At 43.2% G+C, this 19,264-nt stretch overlaps 2 protein-coding genes across 3 annotated transcripts; both read left to right on the forward strand.

Moving 5' to 3' along the window:
- The first annotated feature begins 1,261 nt into the window (after positions 1-1,261).
- Positions 1,262-5,813, forward strand: uqcrq (ubiquinol-cytochrome c reductase, complex III subunit VII). Of its 2 annotated transcripts, XM_015943460.3 has the most exons (4): positions 1,262-1,352; positions 2,005-2,062; positions 4,568-4,739; positions 5,640-5,813. In XM_015943460.3, exons 3-4 carry the CDS (start codon positions 4,586-4,588, stop codon positions 5,732-5,734), a joined length of 249 nt encoding a protein of 82 aa, XP_015798946.1. In that variant the 5' UTR covers positions 1,262-1,352; positions 2,005-2,062; positions 4,568-4,585; the 3' UTR covers positions 5,735-5,813. The 2 variants fall into 2 exon arrangements, with proteins under 2 accessions (XP_015798946.1, XP_070408486.1); XM_070552385.1 differs by lacking the exon at positions 2,005-2,062 and having other exon boundaries at positions 1,321-1,352.
- A 1,412-nt stretch (positions 5,814-7,225) lies between these two features.
- On the forward strand, positions 7,226-18,835 carry hspa4b (heat shock protein 4b). Its single transcript, XM_054738975.2, has 20 exons — positions 7,226-7,304; positions 7,406-7,531; positions 8,292-8,349; positions 8,951-9,091; positions 9,566-9,688; positions 12,491-12,590; positions 12,719-12,852; positions 12,948-13,192; positions 13,275-13,351; positions 13,458-13,609; positions 13,714-13,820; positions 13,899-14,032; positions 14,167-14,351; positions 15,627-15,722; positions 15,938-16,093; positions 16,187-16,312; positions 16,391-16,498; positions 16,575-16,694; positions 16,815-16,976; positions 18,295-18,835. Exons 2-20 carry the CDS (start codon positions 7,425-7,427, stop codon positions 18,499-18,501), a joined length of 2,538 nt encoding a protein of 845 aa, XP_054594950.2. The 5' UTR covers positions 7,226-7,304; positions 7,406-7,424; the 3' UTR covers positions 18,502-18,835.
- The last annotated feature ends 429 nt before the right edge of the window (positions 18,836-19,264 follow it).

Below are 19,264 nucleotides of genomic sequence, written 5' to 3' on the forward strand. Positions count from 1 at the left end.
TATAGTTTTTTGCCTGCGCCACTTTGAGAATGGACCGTGCGCTGGAAGCAGCAGCCTGAATCGCTACGCAACAACGCAGCGCTGTGACGCTCTCTGTGTTCTCTGCTCAAAAGAGTCCATAAATGATGTAATATAGGTAGAAAACTTTCTTCCGGGTCCCCTGGATGTGTAGGATATACAGCTCCCCCATCCCTGCTCCTGGATGAAACGCCGGACATTTTCATCAATATAAGAACCCCCAGTCCGGACGTCCGGACAGAGAGTGAAAAGTGGACACGGTCCATCTCCTTTGCTTTTTGTATCGTTTTCTCTCTGTAAACATGCTGTTAACTTGCTTTGGCACATCTTCTAATTGAAATCTGTCTTTATCATATATATATATATATTATATTTCATAAGCTTGCGTTTGGTGCCCCTTCCCCGGCGTGGTGCCCTACGCGCTGTGCGTGGTGTGCGTGTGCGGAGCGCCGGCGCTGTGTGTGTGTGTAAATGAACATGTGTGTGGGTATACATGTTTTTATGTGTTTTTAGGTATTTTTATTCTCATTTATTGTGGTTGTTGTATGTTTTAGAGAGCGAACATCTACCAAAGACAAATTCCTTGTAAATGTAATTTTACTTGGCCAATAAATCTGAAATTTGAAAATATCTGATTAGCTAGCGGCTTCTTAGTTTCGGTCTTTCTCTTCTCAGGTTTACTCATTTTGGTTGAAAAAAATACTTAAACTTGGAGTAAAGATGATTATTGCATAGGCGTAACTAAAGTCTCTGTTCACTGTGTGTAATATATTAAAGTAAATCTAGGTTTGCAGAGCTCAACGATAAGTGACTGCTCAGAACGCCATCTTGGCGTTTTCAGCTCCAGGCTTTCTTTCCTTTTGTGGAATTGTCTGGGCTTGACAGAACCTGTGACACGGTCAAAATGGCGGTGGTAGCCACCTCCCATTTCTCTTCCAAAACGGGTTTTTGGAAGCTATGGAAACCCATTGTCCATACATGTATATGTCGATGATTCTACCAGACAGTAATTCTCAATTACAAGTACTTCAATATAAATCTAGTTATACTTGGAGTTTTGTACATAAGAGATATGCAGTAGCAGCATCTTCATCTTTCCCTCTACCCATAACTGATCATAGTGCTATACTTCCGTAATTATTGTTTAAAGCAAATGTTGATGACCGAGGGCCAGCATACATCGCTTACCAGAAAAAAATATAAAGCGGTTTCTGTAGTTGACTCCTATCCACCAGGTGGCGGTGGTGCCCTCGGAGTTCAATTAGTAACACGGAGACACACAAACAGAGGACACCAACCCGGAAGTACTTCGATAAACACGTAAGGATAGCTCGGTGAGTGTCAATGTCAAACGATTTAATGACCACTTTTCTTTCTGTTATATTGTACTTATGTCATATTTGAATTATCCGCGATAATATAGTCTTACCAAAACAGTTTGACCTCTTTCAATGAGCATTTTAGCGCTGGTTTTTGTTTTACGGTCTGTTCGTACTTGGCTAACGTTAGCTGTGCAAGCTGATATTGCTAACATGCAACGCACGTTCTGTAATAAATGTCATCTTCTAACCTTCTTTGATTGTAATTTAAAACACCGAGTGGCTTGTAAGTCAATTAATTTACCTTACAGTATTTACGTTAACGTTTCTACCAGCATGAAATGATAGTTAAAACTGTTAATGTGTTTTGTACCCCAAGGTAAAACCTATTAATCGAGCCTTGTTAAGTCAAATATAATCACTCGTACCACGGCCATAGGAATAACAGCGTTAATGTTAACAGAACATTAAAGCTAAACTGTTGGATTATAGACCACTGTTGAAGGCCAAGCACGCATTAAACTTAAGTTTTCAAGTTTTCTTTCTTTCTACTACTGTGTGTGTGTGTGTGTGTGTGTGTGTGTGTGTGTGTGTGTGTGTGTGTAATGTATGTTGATGTAGATAGGATTAACAGTCTGTTAATGTTTTCATTGTTTCCCTGCTCCAGCCCACCTGTTGGTTGCGTCACCTGTTCTGCAGCTTGTTAACCTACTGGTTATAATCAGGTGTGTTGAATTTAGATGTTGATTTTTAATCATTCAATCAGAGACTTGACTGTTTTTTACACATCAGTTCTTCTATGGCAAATGGCCTGTATTTGTATAGCGCCTTCTAAAGCCCCGTTCAGACAGGTCATGAAAAACAGAAATGTTCGGGACTCTGTCCTTAAGTCCTTTGTGTCTGAATATAAACATCCGGATAACCTTTTCCGTAATTAAACCGGACGAAGCCCCTAATAACAGGACGGACAGGGTGGCTGCTTCAGACTGGTGAGGTCGAGTTCTGGACAGGGAGGAGGGGGAGGAGGAGGGGACCGGGGGGGGGGGGGGTGTAGGGCTGTCACGGTAACCGCAAAAATGAAATATCGCAATATGAAGAAACCCACCGCGCTGCATCATGGGCCACCGCGATTACTGAAGATTCAACTCAATAATGCATGTTGAGAAGGATGGCTGCATTGGTATCAAAACGAAACGTTGCTTCGCTCCTTTGGGAGCACTTTGGTTTTCAGTACGTCAGCTGCTGCGCAGCCAGAGTCCTTGGCCGAGACAGAGCTGCCACCACCTGCAAAAAAATAATAATAAATGCTCGGAGGCCTGCTGAAGTCCCGGACAAGCACTGCTTCTGCCACTGTCCCGAAGAGAGTTTGAGCCGAGCTGGAGCTCACTTGCTACCTGCAGGAGGAATGCATCCACCCTAAAGAAACCCCCCTGACATGGTGGAGCAACAACCGGGAGAGATTCCCTTTGCTCGCCAGTCGCACGCAAGCACGTGTGTGTTAGTGCAACGAGCGCACCATCCGAGAGGGTTTTCAGTGTTGCTGCAAATGTTGCCACCCCTCTCAGATCCTCTCTCAAACCGTATATGGTTAACATGCTGGTTTTTCTTGTGGGTAACAAGGACGTGACCGAGCTATAAATCACCGTCATTCGTGTGTGTGAAAGTGAAATGATAGTGCCCCGCGCCCGGTACAAGTAATTTGTTATGCTTGATTTTAAACAACTAAACAAAATGGGGACTTGTTTCTTATTTGTTAGATGCTGCAGCCAAATTTGCATTTAAAAGTTTAACCTTCTCCTGAATTTTGTTGTTTTTAAGTTCAGTCGGACTCCGACTGTCGGAGAAACAAACGTTACTGTGATCTGTGTTGTTACTGCCCTTTGATCTGCATTCAGTAAAGTGTTATTAAAGAAGGCACGGCAATTTTTAACCTTTTTTAAATGTGTAAACATGTTTAGATAGTACTGCAATAAAAAAGTGCTGCAATAATATCGCACACTGCAATATTAAGCCACCCTGAATCACCGCAGGGGGAGTTCCTCAACCGCGTCAGCCCTACCGGGGGACGCTGTGCGCACCTAGGTAGCTCACTCCTGTAGCATGCGGCGAACCATGGCAGCTCGCCTCCTACGGTACCGTCTCCTAGACGTGCGACAGAGCGCTTCACACCGCTGCCTTGATTCCTTTATTAGCCATTGAGCTTCATCATCCAGGTCTCTTATGCGTCTTCGTGTGCGCAGAATTATGCTTAACATAAGTCCGATCAGTGAGAGGAATTCTATCTCTTCGTCGGCGATGTTTGACTGAATAGCTTTGTTTGGGTAAATGACGCATGTACTCCCGCCGCACTATGTTTACACAATATCCGGGTACAGCCTTCCCACCCCCTCAGACATCTGGAACTTTACCCTGCTGTGTGAAGGCAGCCGAGAGGACAAGTTCAGGTACAAAAGTGGTGTGTCTGAAAACACAGTTCTGGTTAAAAACCGGACTGAATTGTCCACACATATTCCAGAATGTCAATCTGAAAAGGGCTCAAGTGTTCTACAACACCCCCCCCCCCCCCTCTTTACGACACAATCATTCATTTTCACATGCTGATGGTGATGAGCTACAATGGAGCCACAGCTGGGGTCCCACCAGTCCCTCCGACCACCACCAGCAGGCATTTAGGGTAAAGTGTCTTGTCTTGCCTGACGTCACAATGACAGCAACAGACTGAGCAGGAATCAAACCTGAAACCTTCTTATGACGGGACAGACATTTATGACACTTTCACATCTGGGTCGGCACAGACCTGCCCTGGTAGCATATCCACATCTGGGTAGCCTGTGTGTTTTCTGTGCTCAACCAACCATTTTTTCAGACCCCCCTCCTCCTCTGGCAGAACGCTTTGGGTTAAACTGACCCAACACACACACTGAACTGATAGGCCGGCACAAATTAATGCCTACTTTTAGGGGAGCATCCGATTAGCGGGTAGAAACCGCCAGCAGGGGCTTCCTGCATTTGCGATTCATCATCGTTGTGGATGCTGGGAGTAAACATTTCCCCTGAACGACGCTCAGAGCTGCCGCTCCAGCTGAAAGACTGTCTCCATTATAGCGAGCTTCTCCCACATTGTTGATTTTCCCACCCAAATATTGAGTGACATCACTTTTTTGTTGAAATAACCTTTTTAATGTGTGCTACATTTTACATTTATCTTTGTTCTGTTCTTGTTTTTACAGATCAGCTCACTGGTAACCATGGGTCGCCACTTTGGAGATTTAGCCAAGATTAGACACATAGTCACATACAGTCTGTCCCCCTTTGAGCAGAGGGCTTTCACCAACTTCTTCTCAAAGGGTATTCCCAATGTATGGAGAAGGTTCTCCGGATCTTTCTTCAAAGTTGCCCCTCGTGAGTTCTTGTATATTTATGCTATAATAAGTTATTTTACATTAAACAGTTTAACAAATTGACAGACAGAAATTAGTTTCAGGAATTAGGTGCCTAAAACAAGATGTTTAAATGTGCTTAGATCATTGAAGCCCAGTGGTACAGCCTATGGGACCATGTTTTTAAAAAAGTCATATGTCTCCTTTAACAAAATAAGATTTATTTTTTAAGTAAACATCAAAATATTAAAATCTTTTATAATTAATTTATGATAAAGTGGTACTTCACTGAAAAATCATCTTTAGATTTATAATCAGTCACTCTTGAGTTTTTCATGCAGGCTGAACATGAAAATAGTCTCCTACATCCATCTCCTGCATTAGCTTCTGATAGAAAATAGACGGTGAAACTGTAGGATTAGAAAACCCGGACAGATCTACGTCACACTGTTACTAACATTCATGGACTCGCCCATCTTGACTCACGACGGGGAAGGCTGTTGTTGGTTTAGCGTCCAGGAAACAGCAGAGAACGTCTCAGCTAGTAGAAGCTAACCATTAGCGTTAGCAACTCCACCACATGACAGAACTCCTCCTGGCTTGTGTTATTTGTAGATAAAACATCAATGATGCAAAGTAAATGGAGTCAGTGGTAAGAGTCCACATTAAGTACCAGTTTTGAAAAAGACTATAATTTTGTTTTTCATTTACTGTCCAAATGTTGCCAGTTTTTTAGACTTTTTTTGTTTTTGAAATGATCACATTTTTACTTGATACCACTGCTTTGTCTTTGAATAAATATCATTTGCTTTACAGGTTGAAATTTAGCTGGAGGTTTCTGAATAATATGGACAAATCAAACTTTGATCACATTAAATTGAGTCTAGTTCTCAACTCCAGTTGATTTGTCCTTCTGTTTCAGCTTTAGTCCTCACATACCTGATCTACACCTGGGGCAACAGCGTCCATGAGCAGTCCATGAGGAAGAACCCTGCTGACTATGCCAATGATGAATGAACATCTGCCACTGATCCAAAAGCTGCTATCTGTCTGAAATCCCCACCTTTGTCCAACCAATAAAGAGAAAAACAAATAATTAAGTTGAATCCCTCTTGTCTGGTTTGAAACCTTTTTAACAAATTCAATGAGAGGTTCAAGTTTTTATATGAAGTGTAAATATCAAAACTAAAACAAATTACATGAACACAAATACTTCAACTTTAACCTTAAATAATATCATTTTTACCTTTTTTATTTTCTGAAAAATAGGAATATTTTACACGGATTAAAAATTCTCCATATGTTTTCTTGCCTTTTACAGATTTATTTAACACCGTGTGGCTTTACAGCATCCAGATGAAGTATCAGGAGTAGTATCTTCAGCTCAAACCTTTCTTACATGGTTTAATGTCACACTGAACATCTGCCCCTACAGTCCTTTGGATGGGGATCTAAAGCCTAATTTAATTTGTTTATTACTGTTATTTTTTTTTTTTTTGTAAAATAAGTTTAGAGTTTTACTAACATTGGGTAAAGGTTTCTTGAGCCTCTAAATGGTCTTAGAAACAACTGTGGGAAGACCGCTGACTGGACACGTCCAGGGAACAATAATTGACACCTTCCTCAAAGAGAGATGTCACAAAAGATGGTTGTTCCCAGACTTCTGCATCTAAGTTGCAGTTGGTAGCACTGTTGCATTGCAGTGATAAGGTTTCAGGTTCAAATTCCAGCTGCAGCCTTTCTGCATAGAGTTAGCAGGTTGTTACTTTGCATGTGTGGGCTTTCTGGCACTCCTTTTAGACAATGAGTTCCCGATGACCCTTGTGAGGAATGCACGGTTCACATAACGTACTGAAGTTCAAAGTCGGCACAGAAATCTACTGGGATAGTTCTTCGTGCCTTCTTCTGTTGATGAGCTTATTGGAGATGCTGATTTTATTTTCCAGCAGGACTTGGTGCCTGCCCACACCACCTAAGGCACCAAAGGCTGCTTACTGGACTTGATTTGCCAGCAAGCTGGTCTGATCTAAACCTCCCACAGGTAATCTGTGGAGTATTACCAAGAGGAAGATGACACCACAACCAACAATGCAGGTGATGAGAAGGCTGCAATCAAAGCAACCTAGGCTTTGACTAGACCTCATCAGTGCTGCAGGCTGATGCTATGCTGCATTACGGCAGGAATTCAGGTTAAATGAGGTCCAACTAAATACTGATGCAGAGAAAAGAACACTTGTTAGAATTCTGACAACAATGTTGAAAACGCCCTTTTTAAAATGGATCCTATGTAACATTGTAATTTTCTGAAACTAATTTTAGCGTTTCCTTCTCTGTAAGCCATAATCATGAAAATCTATATAACATGAGTGTCACTTTCTAAAACGAGTGACAAAAACTACGAAAATTCTTTAGAGAAAAAGGAATGAAAGAACGACCTGTCACGCTTGCAGTGGCATTCCTGGACGGTAGGGGGCGCACGGTCGTGCAGTCTGCAGTGAGACGCTATTCAACGACGGACTGTCAGAAAATTCCTGAAAGCTCTGGGCTCATCTCGCCGCACGCTGCTGCTCAGTTTCATGGAACAAGAGTCAGTGTGGATAACTGTCTGTTGACTCGAAGCCACCGTAGTAGCTGCTGTTGCTTTTAGTACAAATTGACTTTATTTTGTTCTTTATTATAACTTAACAGGTTTGTTTGAGCAGGGAAAATGTCGGTTGTAGGTTTTGACGTCGGCTTTATGAACTGCTATGTAGCAGTAGCAAGAGCCGGGGGGATTGAAACTGTCGCTAACGAGTACAGCGACCGATGCACACCGTAAGTACGAAGAGTCACATATGTGTGGTTTGGCTCTTGCTGCTTTAAAGTATTGTGGGCGAATGAATCGTGTCTGAGGTCATCACTAAATTGAGTAGAGCTAAGGATGAATTCTAGCTAGTTAGCATGCTAACAGATTTCACAACAGGAAGCGGCATGTGAGTGCCTAAGCTAACGCTAGCTAAATCAAATTTATTCTTTTTTAGGTGTGTTTTCCCACGTCATACAGTTATACATTTATTGTTAACTTTAATTGGAGTACATGTTTGAAAGATTAACCACATTAGTCAGGTGATTGAATCTGTACATGATTTTAAAATGAGGCCGGTAGCATCTCCCTTGGTTGTCAAAACGGCTCGATCCATCTATTGTGCTTGGTTTAAAAACCCAGATCACACAAAAATAGGTGATTTAATCCATAAAGTTCATAATTACGGTTGATATAGAGACGAACTTCAAAATAAAAAGCAAAGCTTCTCAAAACATGTTGGAAAAACAAAGCTCGACAGAGATTTAAAGGACTCCATGTGAATGAATGATAAAACAAAATAAGAGGTTTCAGATTGTTTAAATCACACACACACACACACACACACACACACACACACACACACACACACACACACACACACACACACACACACACACACACACACACACACATAATAGCCATTATAAAACAACTGATGTGACATAAAAGAAACGGGAAAAGTCGACTTTTTAATTATAAATTTAATTTTATGGCACTTTCCTTTCACAGAGCGTGTGTTTCGTTTGGACCCAGGAATCGATCAATTGGTGCAGCTGCAAAAAGTCAGGTGTGCTCTGTGAATGTTTTGAGGACCAGTGGACATATTATTAACATAATAAAAGAAGCACCATTAATTGTTTGATGCACCAAGCATGAAAATTGGTGGACTTGAGTACAACATTCACTCAGAAGAAAGCATTTAAAGAGCAAGTCAACCCCAAATCACGTTTTTTTGCTGATAAAATATATAAAGGAGTGTCTAATCATGCTACAGACACGTGTAGTCAATAATTTGGCAGTTCAGTGCATCTTGGTTAAAATTCAAATATTCTGCCTAAAACTGTCAGTGTTGCGTCGTCGTCAGGGAAAAATTCTGCACTTTATTTGAATTTAAATCTGCCATCGCTATTGGCTAAGAGGTATGCTATGATGTCATCTGGTATATTATGATGTCATAATGCCATTGTGAGCCTGTGTGTGTGTATTTGTTAGCGGCCCCGCCCTCTCGGTCTGCCAAGCAACAGCATTTGTTGCATTTTTCAAACATGAAGTGGGAGTGGAGTAAGTTTATTGTAGGGGGTGACTTGCTCTTTAAGTCCTAAATTTCTGATTTGTTCTGATTTAGTGCTTGATACAGAAGTGTTTTTTTTTTTCCATCTCATACATAGATTGTCACAAATTCCAAGAACACAGTCCAGGGGTTCAAGAGGTTCCATGGCAGAGCATTTTCAGATCCTTTTGTGCAGTCCCTCAAAAACAGCCTGGTCTATGATATTGCACAGATGCCATCAGGAACAACCGGCATCAAGGTAAGAAGAATCTCGCAGCACAGCCACGCTCGAAAATGTCATATTTGTTCATGAAATTTCAGTCTTATAAAGGTTTTCTGTACTTTTAGGCCATTTACACTCAAGTTTTCTGCAGCAAAGAGTGGGAATCTTTCAATTAGCTTTAAATTCTGACATTTAAATAAAGAAGTAAATAAATTTAGTAGGGAGGGATGCACGTTTATCAAAATGTCTTTAACCGGCTATTGACACCCCTTAACGGTTAATAGCCGGTTAAAATAATCCTTTGCTGTATGGAGTTGTAAAAAAAATCAGTCACAGGTTGACCTTTGATAAAGACTGAGATGAGGCACTGATATTTCACCTGAAAACATCTGTGGCTAATGCAAATCAAAAATAAGAAATCATATGGACTTTTGTATTGTTAGACTGTGACTTCAGTGTATCATGTATATTGAGCTGAGTCATGCAGAACACCTGTTTCTGTGATCAAAGGTGATGTACATGGAGGAGGAGAAGGTGTTCAGCATCGAGCAGGTCACTGCCATGCTGCTGACCAAGCTGAAGGAGACAGCAGAGAATGCACTGAAGAAGCCTGTGGCGGACTGTGTTGTGTCTGTAAGTGTGCACGAAGACACACCCTGTTACACAGCTTTTACATGATATAACCTGTCACAAATAGATGGTTCATGCTTCTATTTAAAAGCTGATTTGGTCTTGTTTTTGTTGGCTGTTTCCAGCCGATCTGGAGTGGGTACAGAAAATATTCAAACTCCCATCTATTTTTCACTCCTTGTTAAATTGTAGCCATTTGCTAAAATCAATTAAATTCTTTTTTTTCCTCATTAATGTACACACAGCACCCCATGCTGACTGAAAAACAAAGAATTTTAGAAATTTCTGCAGAGTCATTAAAGAGCAAGTCAACCCCTACCAGAGTCTAACTCCACTCCCACTTCATGTTTGAAAAATGCAACAAATGCTGTTTCCTGGCAGACCGAGAAGGCAGAGCTGCTAACAAATACACACACACAGGCTCACGACAGCATTGTGACATCATAATGTACAAGTTTACATCATAGCATACCTCTTAGCCAATAGTGGTGGCAGATTTAAATGAAAATACAGTGCAGAGTTTTAACCTGACAACGGCACAACACTGCCAGTTTTAGGCAGAATATTTAAATTTGAACTAAGATGCACTGAATGGGCCAAATTATTGACGACACGTGTCTGCAGCACAATTAGACACTCATTTATTTAATCAGCAAAAAAAAGTTTATTTGGGGGTGACTTGCTCTTTAAAGACAAACTGAAATATCACAAGGTCCCAAGTATTCTGTAGGGTTCGGCATAGTTTGAATGTAAACGATTCCAATTCCTCGTTTCGATTTCCAATTCTTTTAAAGAGCAAGTCACCCCCTACCAGAGTAATACTCCACTCCCACGTCCTGCTTGAAAAATGCAACAAATGCTGTTGCCTAGCAGACCGAGAGGGCGGAGCCGCTAACAAATACACACACACACAGGCTCACAACGGGGGGCCCGGAGGACAGGAGAACACGCAGCTAATTAATTAAATAATTTCTATTTATTCTAATCTAATATTTCTAACTATCACAACACTGATAGTTTTAGGCAGAAAATTTTAAATTGAACTAAAATGCACTAAAGTGCAAAACTATTGACTACACGTGTCTGCAGCACGATTAGACACGCATTTATATAGTTCATCAGAAAAAAAGTTGATTTGGGGTGACTTGGTCTTTAAGTGGCAGGATCCCAAAACTTTAAACGTTTTAAGTGAGCCAGCTAACCACAGCTTTTACTTGATGAAATAATCTGAACTCCATTGTGAATTTTAATTCTATGAACAATAACATCACCTTAATTTAGAATAGAAACAAGTTTTCATGAAGGAATGAAAAAAAGACTTGCAGCCCAATCAGTGTGTGTGTTTCTGAGCACAACTAAAGAATGGGAACTGAAGAAGTCTCTAGGATGAGGGGCATACTGTCTTCAGCATAACCAGAGAAGTCCAGCTGTTCTCATCTAAAACTCTCAGGATGATCATGTCCAGGATGACTGAGAGTCTACACCTACAAGCTGCAACGACAATTCAGTCAGAAGGGAAGCATACATTTTGCTGCTGTCAGAAACAATCATCCATCCATCCATTTTCATCCACTTATCCGGAGTCGGGTCGCGGGGGCAGCAGCCTAAGGCGAGAGGTCCAGACTTCCCTCTCCCCAGCCACTTGGGCCAGCTCCTCCGGGCGAATCCCAAGGCGTTCCCTGGCCAGGTGAGAGACGTAGTCCCTCCAACGTGTCCTGGGTCTCCCTTTGGGTCTCCTCCCGGTTGGACGTGCCTGGAAAACCTCACCAGGGAGGCGTCCAGGAGGTATCCTGACCAGATGCCCGTGCCACCTCAACTGGCTCCTCTCGATGTGGAGGAGCAGCAAATCTACTCCGAGCCCCTCCCGGATGACCAAGCTTCTCACCCTATCTCTAAGGGAGAGCCCAGCCACGCTTCGGAGAGAACTCATTTCGGCCGCTTGTATCCACGATCTCGTTCTTTCAGTCACCACCCAAATCTCATGACCATAGGTGAGGGTAGGAACGTAGATCGACCGGTAAATCGAGGGCTTTGCCTTCTGACTCAGCTCTCTCTTCACAACGACAGACCGGTCCAACGCCCGCATCACTGCAGATGCAGCACCAATCCGCCTATCGATCTCACGCCCCAGTTTTCCCTCACCCGTGAACAACACCCAGAGATACTTAAACTCCTCCACTTGGGGCAGGACCTCATCCCTGACCCGGAGAAGGCATTCTACCCTTTTCTGAATCAACAGAAACCATCAGGAAGAAAAAACTGATTTCAAACGTTAAAACTCTCAACAGACTAAATTGTTCAAAAAAGCTATTCAAAACTCTCACAACTTTTCATATTGTGAGATCTTCATTGGCAACTCTGTGACTGTTCTTGAATGGCCCAGCCAGAGCCCTGACTTAAACCCAGTTGAGCATCTCTGCAGAGACCTAAAAATGGCTGCCCACCAGCGTTCATCATCCATCCTGACAGAACTGGAGAGGATCTGCCAGTCCAGGAGTGAGAAACCTGTTGTTCTGTACCAAGAAGAGTCATGGCTGTATTAGCTCAAAAGGGTGCTTCTACTAAATACTGAGCAGAGGGTCTGAATACTTAGGACCGTGTGATTTTCAAGTTTTCTTTTTAATAACTGCAGAAATTTCTAAAATTCTATTTTTCAGTGAGTGTGTGATGCTGTGTGTACATTAATGAGGGAAAAATGGATTTAACTGATTTCAGCAAATGGCTGCAATATAACCGAGTGAAAAATTGATGAGGGTCTGAATACTTTGGCGAGATGTGTAATCTAGCGTCTCTTGTTGTGACCAGGTCCCTTGCTACTACACGGATGCTGAGAGGAGATCGGTGATTGATGCAGCTCAGATCGCTGGACTCAACTGTCTGAGGCTCATGAATGAGACAACTGCAGGTCTGCTGCAAGATTTATTGACGGAGGATGTTGGCCGGCTGTAGATCTAGGCTCAGAATAACATTAAGGAGTCACAAAGCAACACTTCAAGTCTGACTCGTATTAATAATTTAACTGTTTTCCTGCAGTTGCTTTGGCATACGGAATCTACAAGCAGGACCTCCCTGCCCCGGAGGAGAAAGCCAGGAACGTGGTGTTTGTGGACCTGGGTCACTCTGGATATCAGACTTCAGTGTGTGCCTTTAACAAGGGCAAACTCAAGGTACGGACTAAAATATTCACTCTACCAAGACTTTACAATTTTGTAATTTGCTTACTTTCATCCCCATCCGATCATTTCTCTCCCGAACCCCCCAGGTCCTCGCCACAGCCTGTGACCCGCTGCTGGGAGGAAAAGATTTTGACGAGGTTCTGGTCAATCACTTCTGTGAGGAGTTTGGCAAGAAGTACAAACTCGATGTGAAGTCTAAGCCCAGGGCTCTGGTCAGGCTCTACCAGGAGTGTGAAAAACTGAAAAAGCTAATGAGCGCCAACTCGTCCGACCTGCCGCTGAACATCGAATGCTTTATGAACGACATCGATGTCTCTGGACACATGAACAGGTAGACGAACAGCAGATTAGCTGCAGCTACTGGGACGTTTTGTGTGTGTAAAACCCAAGTTGTCTTGTTTTTTTTGCCTAAGGGGTCACTTTGAAGAGATGTGTGTTGAAATTTTGGCCCGAGTTGAGCCTCCTCTGCACAGCCTGTTGGAACAGGCCAGTGAGTAGAGTTCTCTCTTTTTATTCTGACTGAAATCCCTCACTGCCCTGTTGACTCTGTTCAGAAGCACGAGCTTGAACTGGTTTTAATTCTTTCCTTTGATAAGAACTGAAAAAGGAAGACGTCTATGCGGTAGAGATAATAGGCGGAGCTTCCAGAATCCCAGCTGTTAAAGAGAGAATCAGCAAGTTCTTTGGGAAAGAGCTGAGCACCACCCTGAATGCTGATGAAGCAGTGGCTAGAGGATGTGCCCTGCAGGTATCTACACTCAGGTTTTACAGTCCGTCTCAGCCTCTCTTGCTGAGGAGTTGTAACATGCGTGAAATGCGTCACCAATAAAGCATCACTTTTTATTCCCACAGTGTGCAATACTTTCTCCTGCCTTCAAAGTCCGAGAATTCTCCATCACAGACGTTGTTCCTTATCCGATCTCTCTGAAGTGGCATTCTGCTGCAGAGGAAGGTTTGAGGTACAGTAAATCACAGCCTTGTTTGTTTCTGCAGCTTTGGGTACGAGCATTCATAAACTAAATGTCTTGTGTCTTCAGTGATTGTGAGGTGTTTCCTAAGAACCACCCAGCACCTTTCTCCAAAGTGCTGACCTTCTACCGGAAAGAGCCGTTCACCTTGGAGGCGTACTACAGTAATCCCAGCGAGCTGCCTTATCCTGACCCCACTATTGGTAAGAAACAGGAGCTCCCTGATTTCTACTGATGAACCATTACATTCCTGCCGTGACCTGCTTAGCTGCACCCCCCCCCCCCCTTTTTTTTTTTTTCCTTCCAGATAGTAAAGCTGTTTTCTCACCCCCTCCAGGTCAGTTTGTGATCCAGAAAGTTGTCCCGCAGGCATCTGGGGAGAGCTCAAAGGTGAAAGTCAAGGTGCGAGTGAACATTCATGGCATCTTCAGCGTGTCCAGCGCCTCTCTGGTTGAAGTGCAAAAGTCTGATGAGGGGGAAGAGCCCATGGAAACGGAACAGGCCAGCGACAAAGACGCAGAGGTAAGACAAATTATTTATATTAATAACTATTGTTATGATGATGATTAGGAGGCAGCAGTAGCCAGGGTGTCCGCGGGTCCTTAAAAAGTCTTAAATGTACTTTTCCAAATTTAAGGCCTTGAAAATCCTTAAAAATGACAAATAATCCTTAAATACAGTTTCCAAAGGTCTTAAATTACCAAAGACCCAATAAACTAGATTATTTTATTTCTGACATTTTCGTGAATTTCAGCATTTTTTGTGTACGATGTTGGCGTAAGCGGAACCGTACACATTCAGTTGGTTGTGAAAGGGGACTATTTTTAGATGAGCACGTTAGCTGGTTAAGCTAGTGGGTGCTTGCACCATGGAGAAGTGCAAATTTAATGGTAACTGGATGGCTAATCCCACATTTGCGACGTGGTTAGCACCGGTTCCAGGCAATAGCTGGAAATCATAGCTTAAATTTAATTTAAAAAATAGCTTAAATTTGGATCTAGATCGAAAGGAGCCAGTTGAGGTGGTTTGGGCATCTGGTCAGGATGCCTCCTGGACGCCTCCCTGGGGAGGTGTTTCGGGCATGTCCTGCCGGCAGGAGGCCCCCGGGGTCGACCCAGGACACGTTGGAGAGGTTACATCTCCAATCTGGTCCGGGAATGCCTTGGGGTCCTGCCGGAGGAGCTGGTGGAGCTGGCCGGGGAGAGGACGTCTGGAGCTCCCTAGTTGGGATGCTGCCCCCGCGACCCAGACCCGGATAAGCGGAGGAAGACGACGACAAGCTTAAATTTGGTCAAAGTGGCCTTAAAAAGTCTTAAATCTGGCTCCCTTAAACCTGCAGATACCCTGAGTAGCTCAGGAGGCACAGCGGGTTGTCCAGTAATCAGAAGGTTGTTGGATCGATCCCAGCTCCCACCAGAGAATGCTGCTGTTGTGTCCTTGGGCAAGACACTTAACCCGCCTTGCCTGCTGGAGGTGGTCGGAGGGACCGTTGGCGCCAGTGTTTGGCAGTCTCGCTTCAGTCGCCCCAGGGCAGCTGTGGCTACACTGTAGCTCATCACCACAGGCGTGTGAATGGGTGAATCACTGATCGTGTTGTGAAGCGCCTTGGGGGGTTGTAGGATCCTAAGAAGGATCTATACGTATACGGGCCATTTACCCTTTTAACCATTTAGTATTACAGCAGTGGCTGCCAGTGTACTTTTGAGCTTCCTCGGAAGTCTGAGACGATTAGAGAAAAACATGGCTGCCTCTTGTGTTTCTGTTATGAAACAACAATTTTTTGGGGTGATTTTTCAGAACAAGATGCAGACAGACCAGGCTGGGCAGCAGACTCAGGCGGAGGCTCCAAAAGAAACAGAAGAGAAGACGCCGCCAGAGAGTGAGGAGATGGAAGTAAGATGCTTTATTTTTATTTAAAAATATATAATTATATTTGACAAGCTTTTAATTGTCTGTTATACATAAATCTATTAACCCTGCCCTGTCTATTATAATTTATATACAGTATATTTTTTGAATAAAGCACATGAACAACCGATAAATCAGTATTTGTTTGGATCTGTTCTTTGGTGCTTCGAGTCTCATTTCTTATTCTTTTCCATATTTAGACGAGCACGGAGGAGAACAAGAGTGAGAAGAAGTCCGACCAGCCCCCTCAGGCCAAAAAGGCCAAAGTCAAAACAAAAGTGATGGAGCTTCCCATAGAAAACAGCCCTCAGTGGCAGCTAGCGAACGACATGCTGAATCTGTTTGTAGAAAACGAGGTGGCTACATTTACCGCACCACACCTGGTTATCACATCCTGCTCTGTGATTGGAGCCGCGTTCAGCAACAGTTGCTGTTTGTGTTCTCTGCAGGGTAAGATGATCATGCAGGACAAGCTGGAGAAGGAGAGGAATGATGCAAAGAATAACGTGGAGGAGTACGTGTATGACATGAGGGACAAGCTGCACGGGATGCTGGAGAAGTTCGTTGGTGAATCTGTGAGTGACTGTTCACCACTCACTTGCTTTTCACAACGGCAGAAACAATTTAGAATCACTACTTCTTTGTTCCTCCAGGATCGAGACGCTCTGTCATTAAAGCTGGAGGACACTGAGAACTGGCTTTATGAGGATGGAGAGGACCAGGCCAAACAGGTTTACATCGACAAGCTGGCCGAGTTGAAGGTAAATATTAGATTTTTGTCCCTTCTCCTCTCATTTAAGGTCTTTTGAACTAACGTGTTCATTGTGTTGATGACAGAAACTGGGTCAGCCCATCCTGGAGCGGTACTTGGAGGCTGAAGACAGACCCAAAGCTTTTGAGGAGCTGGGGAAACAAATTCAGCAATACATGAAATTTGTTGAGGCGTACAAAATGAAGGTGCCACTCCCACTTGTTTTGTCTCTTCTTACTTGTTCACTTTGCAAACCGTTAAACCAGGGATCAGTAGAAGTATCCTCTATTATGAAATAAAGTGTTAGCGTTTGGCTTTATTTTCAGGATGAGCTGTACGACCATTTAGATGAGGCGGATGTCAACAAGGTCGACAAGCTGGCGACTGATGCAATGATGTGGATGAACAGTGCCATGAACCAGCAAAGCAAGCAGAGCCTGACTGCAGACCCAGTTTCTAAAGTTAAAGACATCAGAGCAAAGACGAGGGTGAGCGATCACACAAGCAGCTCCTGGGACAGCCACGAGTAACGACCACGCAGCTGATGGAAAATGCTTGCATGTGAAATTGTAATTTCAGATTTCTTTATAATTAGGGATGTCCAGATCCGATCACGTGATTGGAAATCGGTCCCGATCACGTGGCTTCAGACCCGATCCGAACTCTGTTTGACGTCAGATTACAGGGGAGCGGAGCCCGGTACCTGGAAGCTCTGAACGTACTCACCCAGAACGAGCCCGAAAAAAGATAGTTTCTACTTATATTACAGGATTTATATGGACTCTCAGCATACGGGGGTTCCTCTGAGCGGAGCTGAGGAGCGCTGGCTATTCATGCGCTCTGCAGGCAGCGGTGTCCTGCGCACGGCCACAGTAAATAACGTTCTCAAAGCGGCGCCACCAAAAACATATAATTAACACACGATCGTGCATGTCCGCTCATATTCGCTGGTAATTTCTGCCTGTTATTTTTTCACACCCTCTCTGGCGATTTCACCTCACTGAAACTTCTGCACAACACACACTCCGCTGTTTTTGCTGTCGGTAGATCTCTTTGGTCTGCTTGGTTTGAAAGTAACTCGTGAGGTGAAAAAGGAGGAAGTCAGGCTGCAGTTTTTCCAGAGGACTGAGAGGAGATGCAGGAAGATCGGAGACGGGCAGGACAGGAAAATAGTCAAACAAACAAAAAACAAGATAACAAAACAAAGTTCTTGAAAAACATTCTGGATCTGTTTCTTCGCTTTCTTTATCCTTTTCATGTATCAAAAGTATCTGTACTCTGTCTCGGCAGATCGTCGACATCAAAACAAATCTGACTCGAGGGCATAAACACCTGATCAGGACATCCCTATTTATAATTATTTATAATTATGCAAATGCATGCTCTTGACAGTGCCACACTTAGGCAGATAGCCTTCCACTTGTCATGTCAGGGTTTTAAACAAAGGTCGTCTTCAGGCTAAGAGCATCCTGTGAATGACCTTGTGAAACTGTTGCTCCATTACTGTTAGATTTACACATTTTTATGTTTGCAAAGCTTGCATGGCTGTGGCAGCCATCTTGAATGTGGATGACTATTAGAGTTGGTCAGTAGTAGGTGTCTGTGTAATGTTGCTTTCTGAACCTTTCATTAATATCCAGCCAGTGGTTCATGGGATATTTGGCAATAGGACAAATGAACATGGGCAAAAATATAATCACCTGCCTTTAATCGTTTAGCAGTGAGTGATGATCAGTGGAGAGACGAGTAATGTATTATTGTGCTGATGGATGGGAATCGTTTAACTGGTTTGGTTTGACTTCCCAGGAGGTGTTCACTGCCTGTAACCCTATTGTGACCAAGCCCAAACCAAAGGTGGAGCTCCCCAAGGAGGAAACGCCTGCAGAGCAGAATGGTCCCGTCAATGGACAGGAGAAGCCCCAGGAGGAGCCTGCAGACAAGGAAGCAACTGAAAACACAGGGAATCCAGCCTCAGAAACTACGGAGAACAAACCCGATATGGACCTTGATTAAAGCAGCCCGGTTGTCTCCTGTTGCAAAGCTAAACAGGAGCTGGTGGATTCAGACTGAGATGCGGCCTGGCTGCATATCAGAGCTGGAGGAGTGTTATAGGAACTGCACTCGACAGTCAATGACAGGCACACCCAGCTCAGCCCGTGGTGGCACATCTGTCTGATGATAAAGCATGCCCTCTGTCTTTCTGGATGACCTAAATCAAAAACCAGCTGCAAATACTCTGTTTGATAATGAGCGCTGTACACATGATGGTATTTATTTCTGTTGTGTGCTCTGTAACTGTTCTGGTCCGTGTCACAATATGGTTTTAATAAAGTGATTGAAACTCTCACACTGTTATCACTGTGATAAGAATGTGATTATTTACAGTATAAAATCATGGTAAATGAAAACAACTGACATGAGTTTTTACCTCTGACTGCTAATGAAGCTTACGTTTTAAAGGATTTCTATATTTTTGTTACAATTGAGTCTTTACATCAAACAAAAGCATGATATAAAAATAATTGGTACAAGTTAACTTAAAATTAAATGGGTACTGGAATTAACTACTGTTAAGTTTGTGCTTGTATGCATCGCTAATGTTTAACCAACACTGCGCTTCTGAAGCTAAACCGTTGCTTATCCTATTAAATTCAGTTATCACTCATTTGTAGGAATTCAGCTTTATAAAACATCCTTCAAGGATTTTTGCCACAAATGAGAGGACGCTTGTCGAAGTGGTTAGCATTTGATGTTACTTAGCAAATTGAGACCATAT

The sequence above is a fragment of the Nothobranchius furzeri genome, chromosome 1 (genome assembly GCF_043380555.1).
Source record: "Nothobranchius furzeri strain GRZ-AD chromosome 1, NfurGRZ-RIMD1, whole genome shotgun sequence".
NCBI lineage: Eukaryota > Metazoa > Chordata > Actinopteri > Cyprinodontiformes > Nothobranchiidae > Nothobranchius > Nothobranchius furzeri.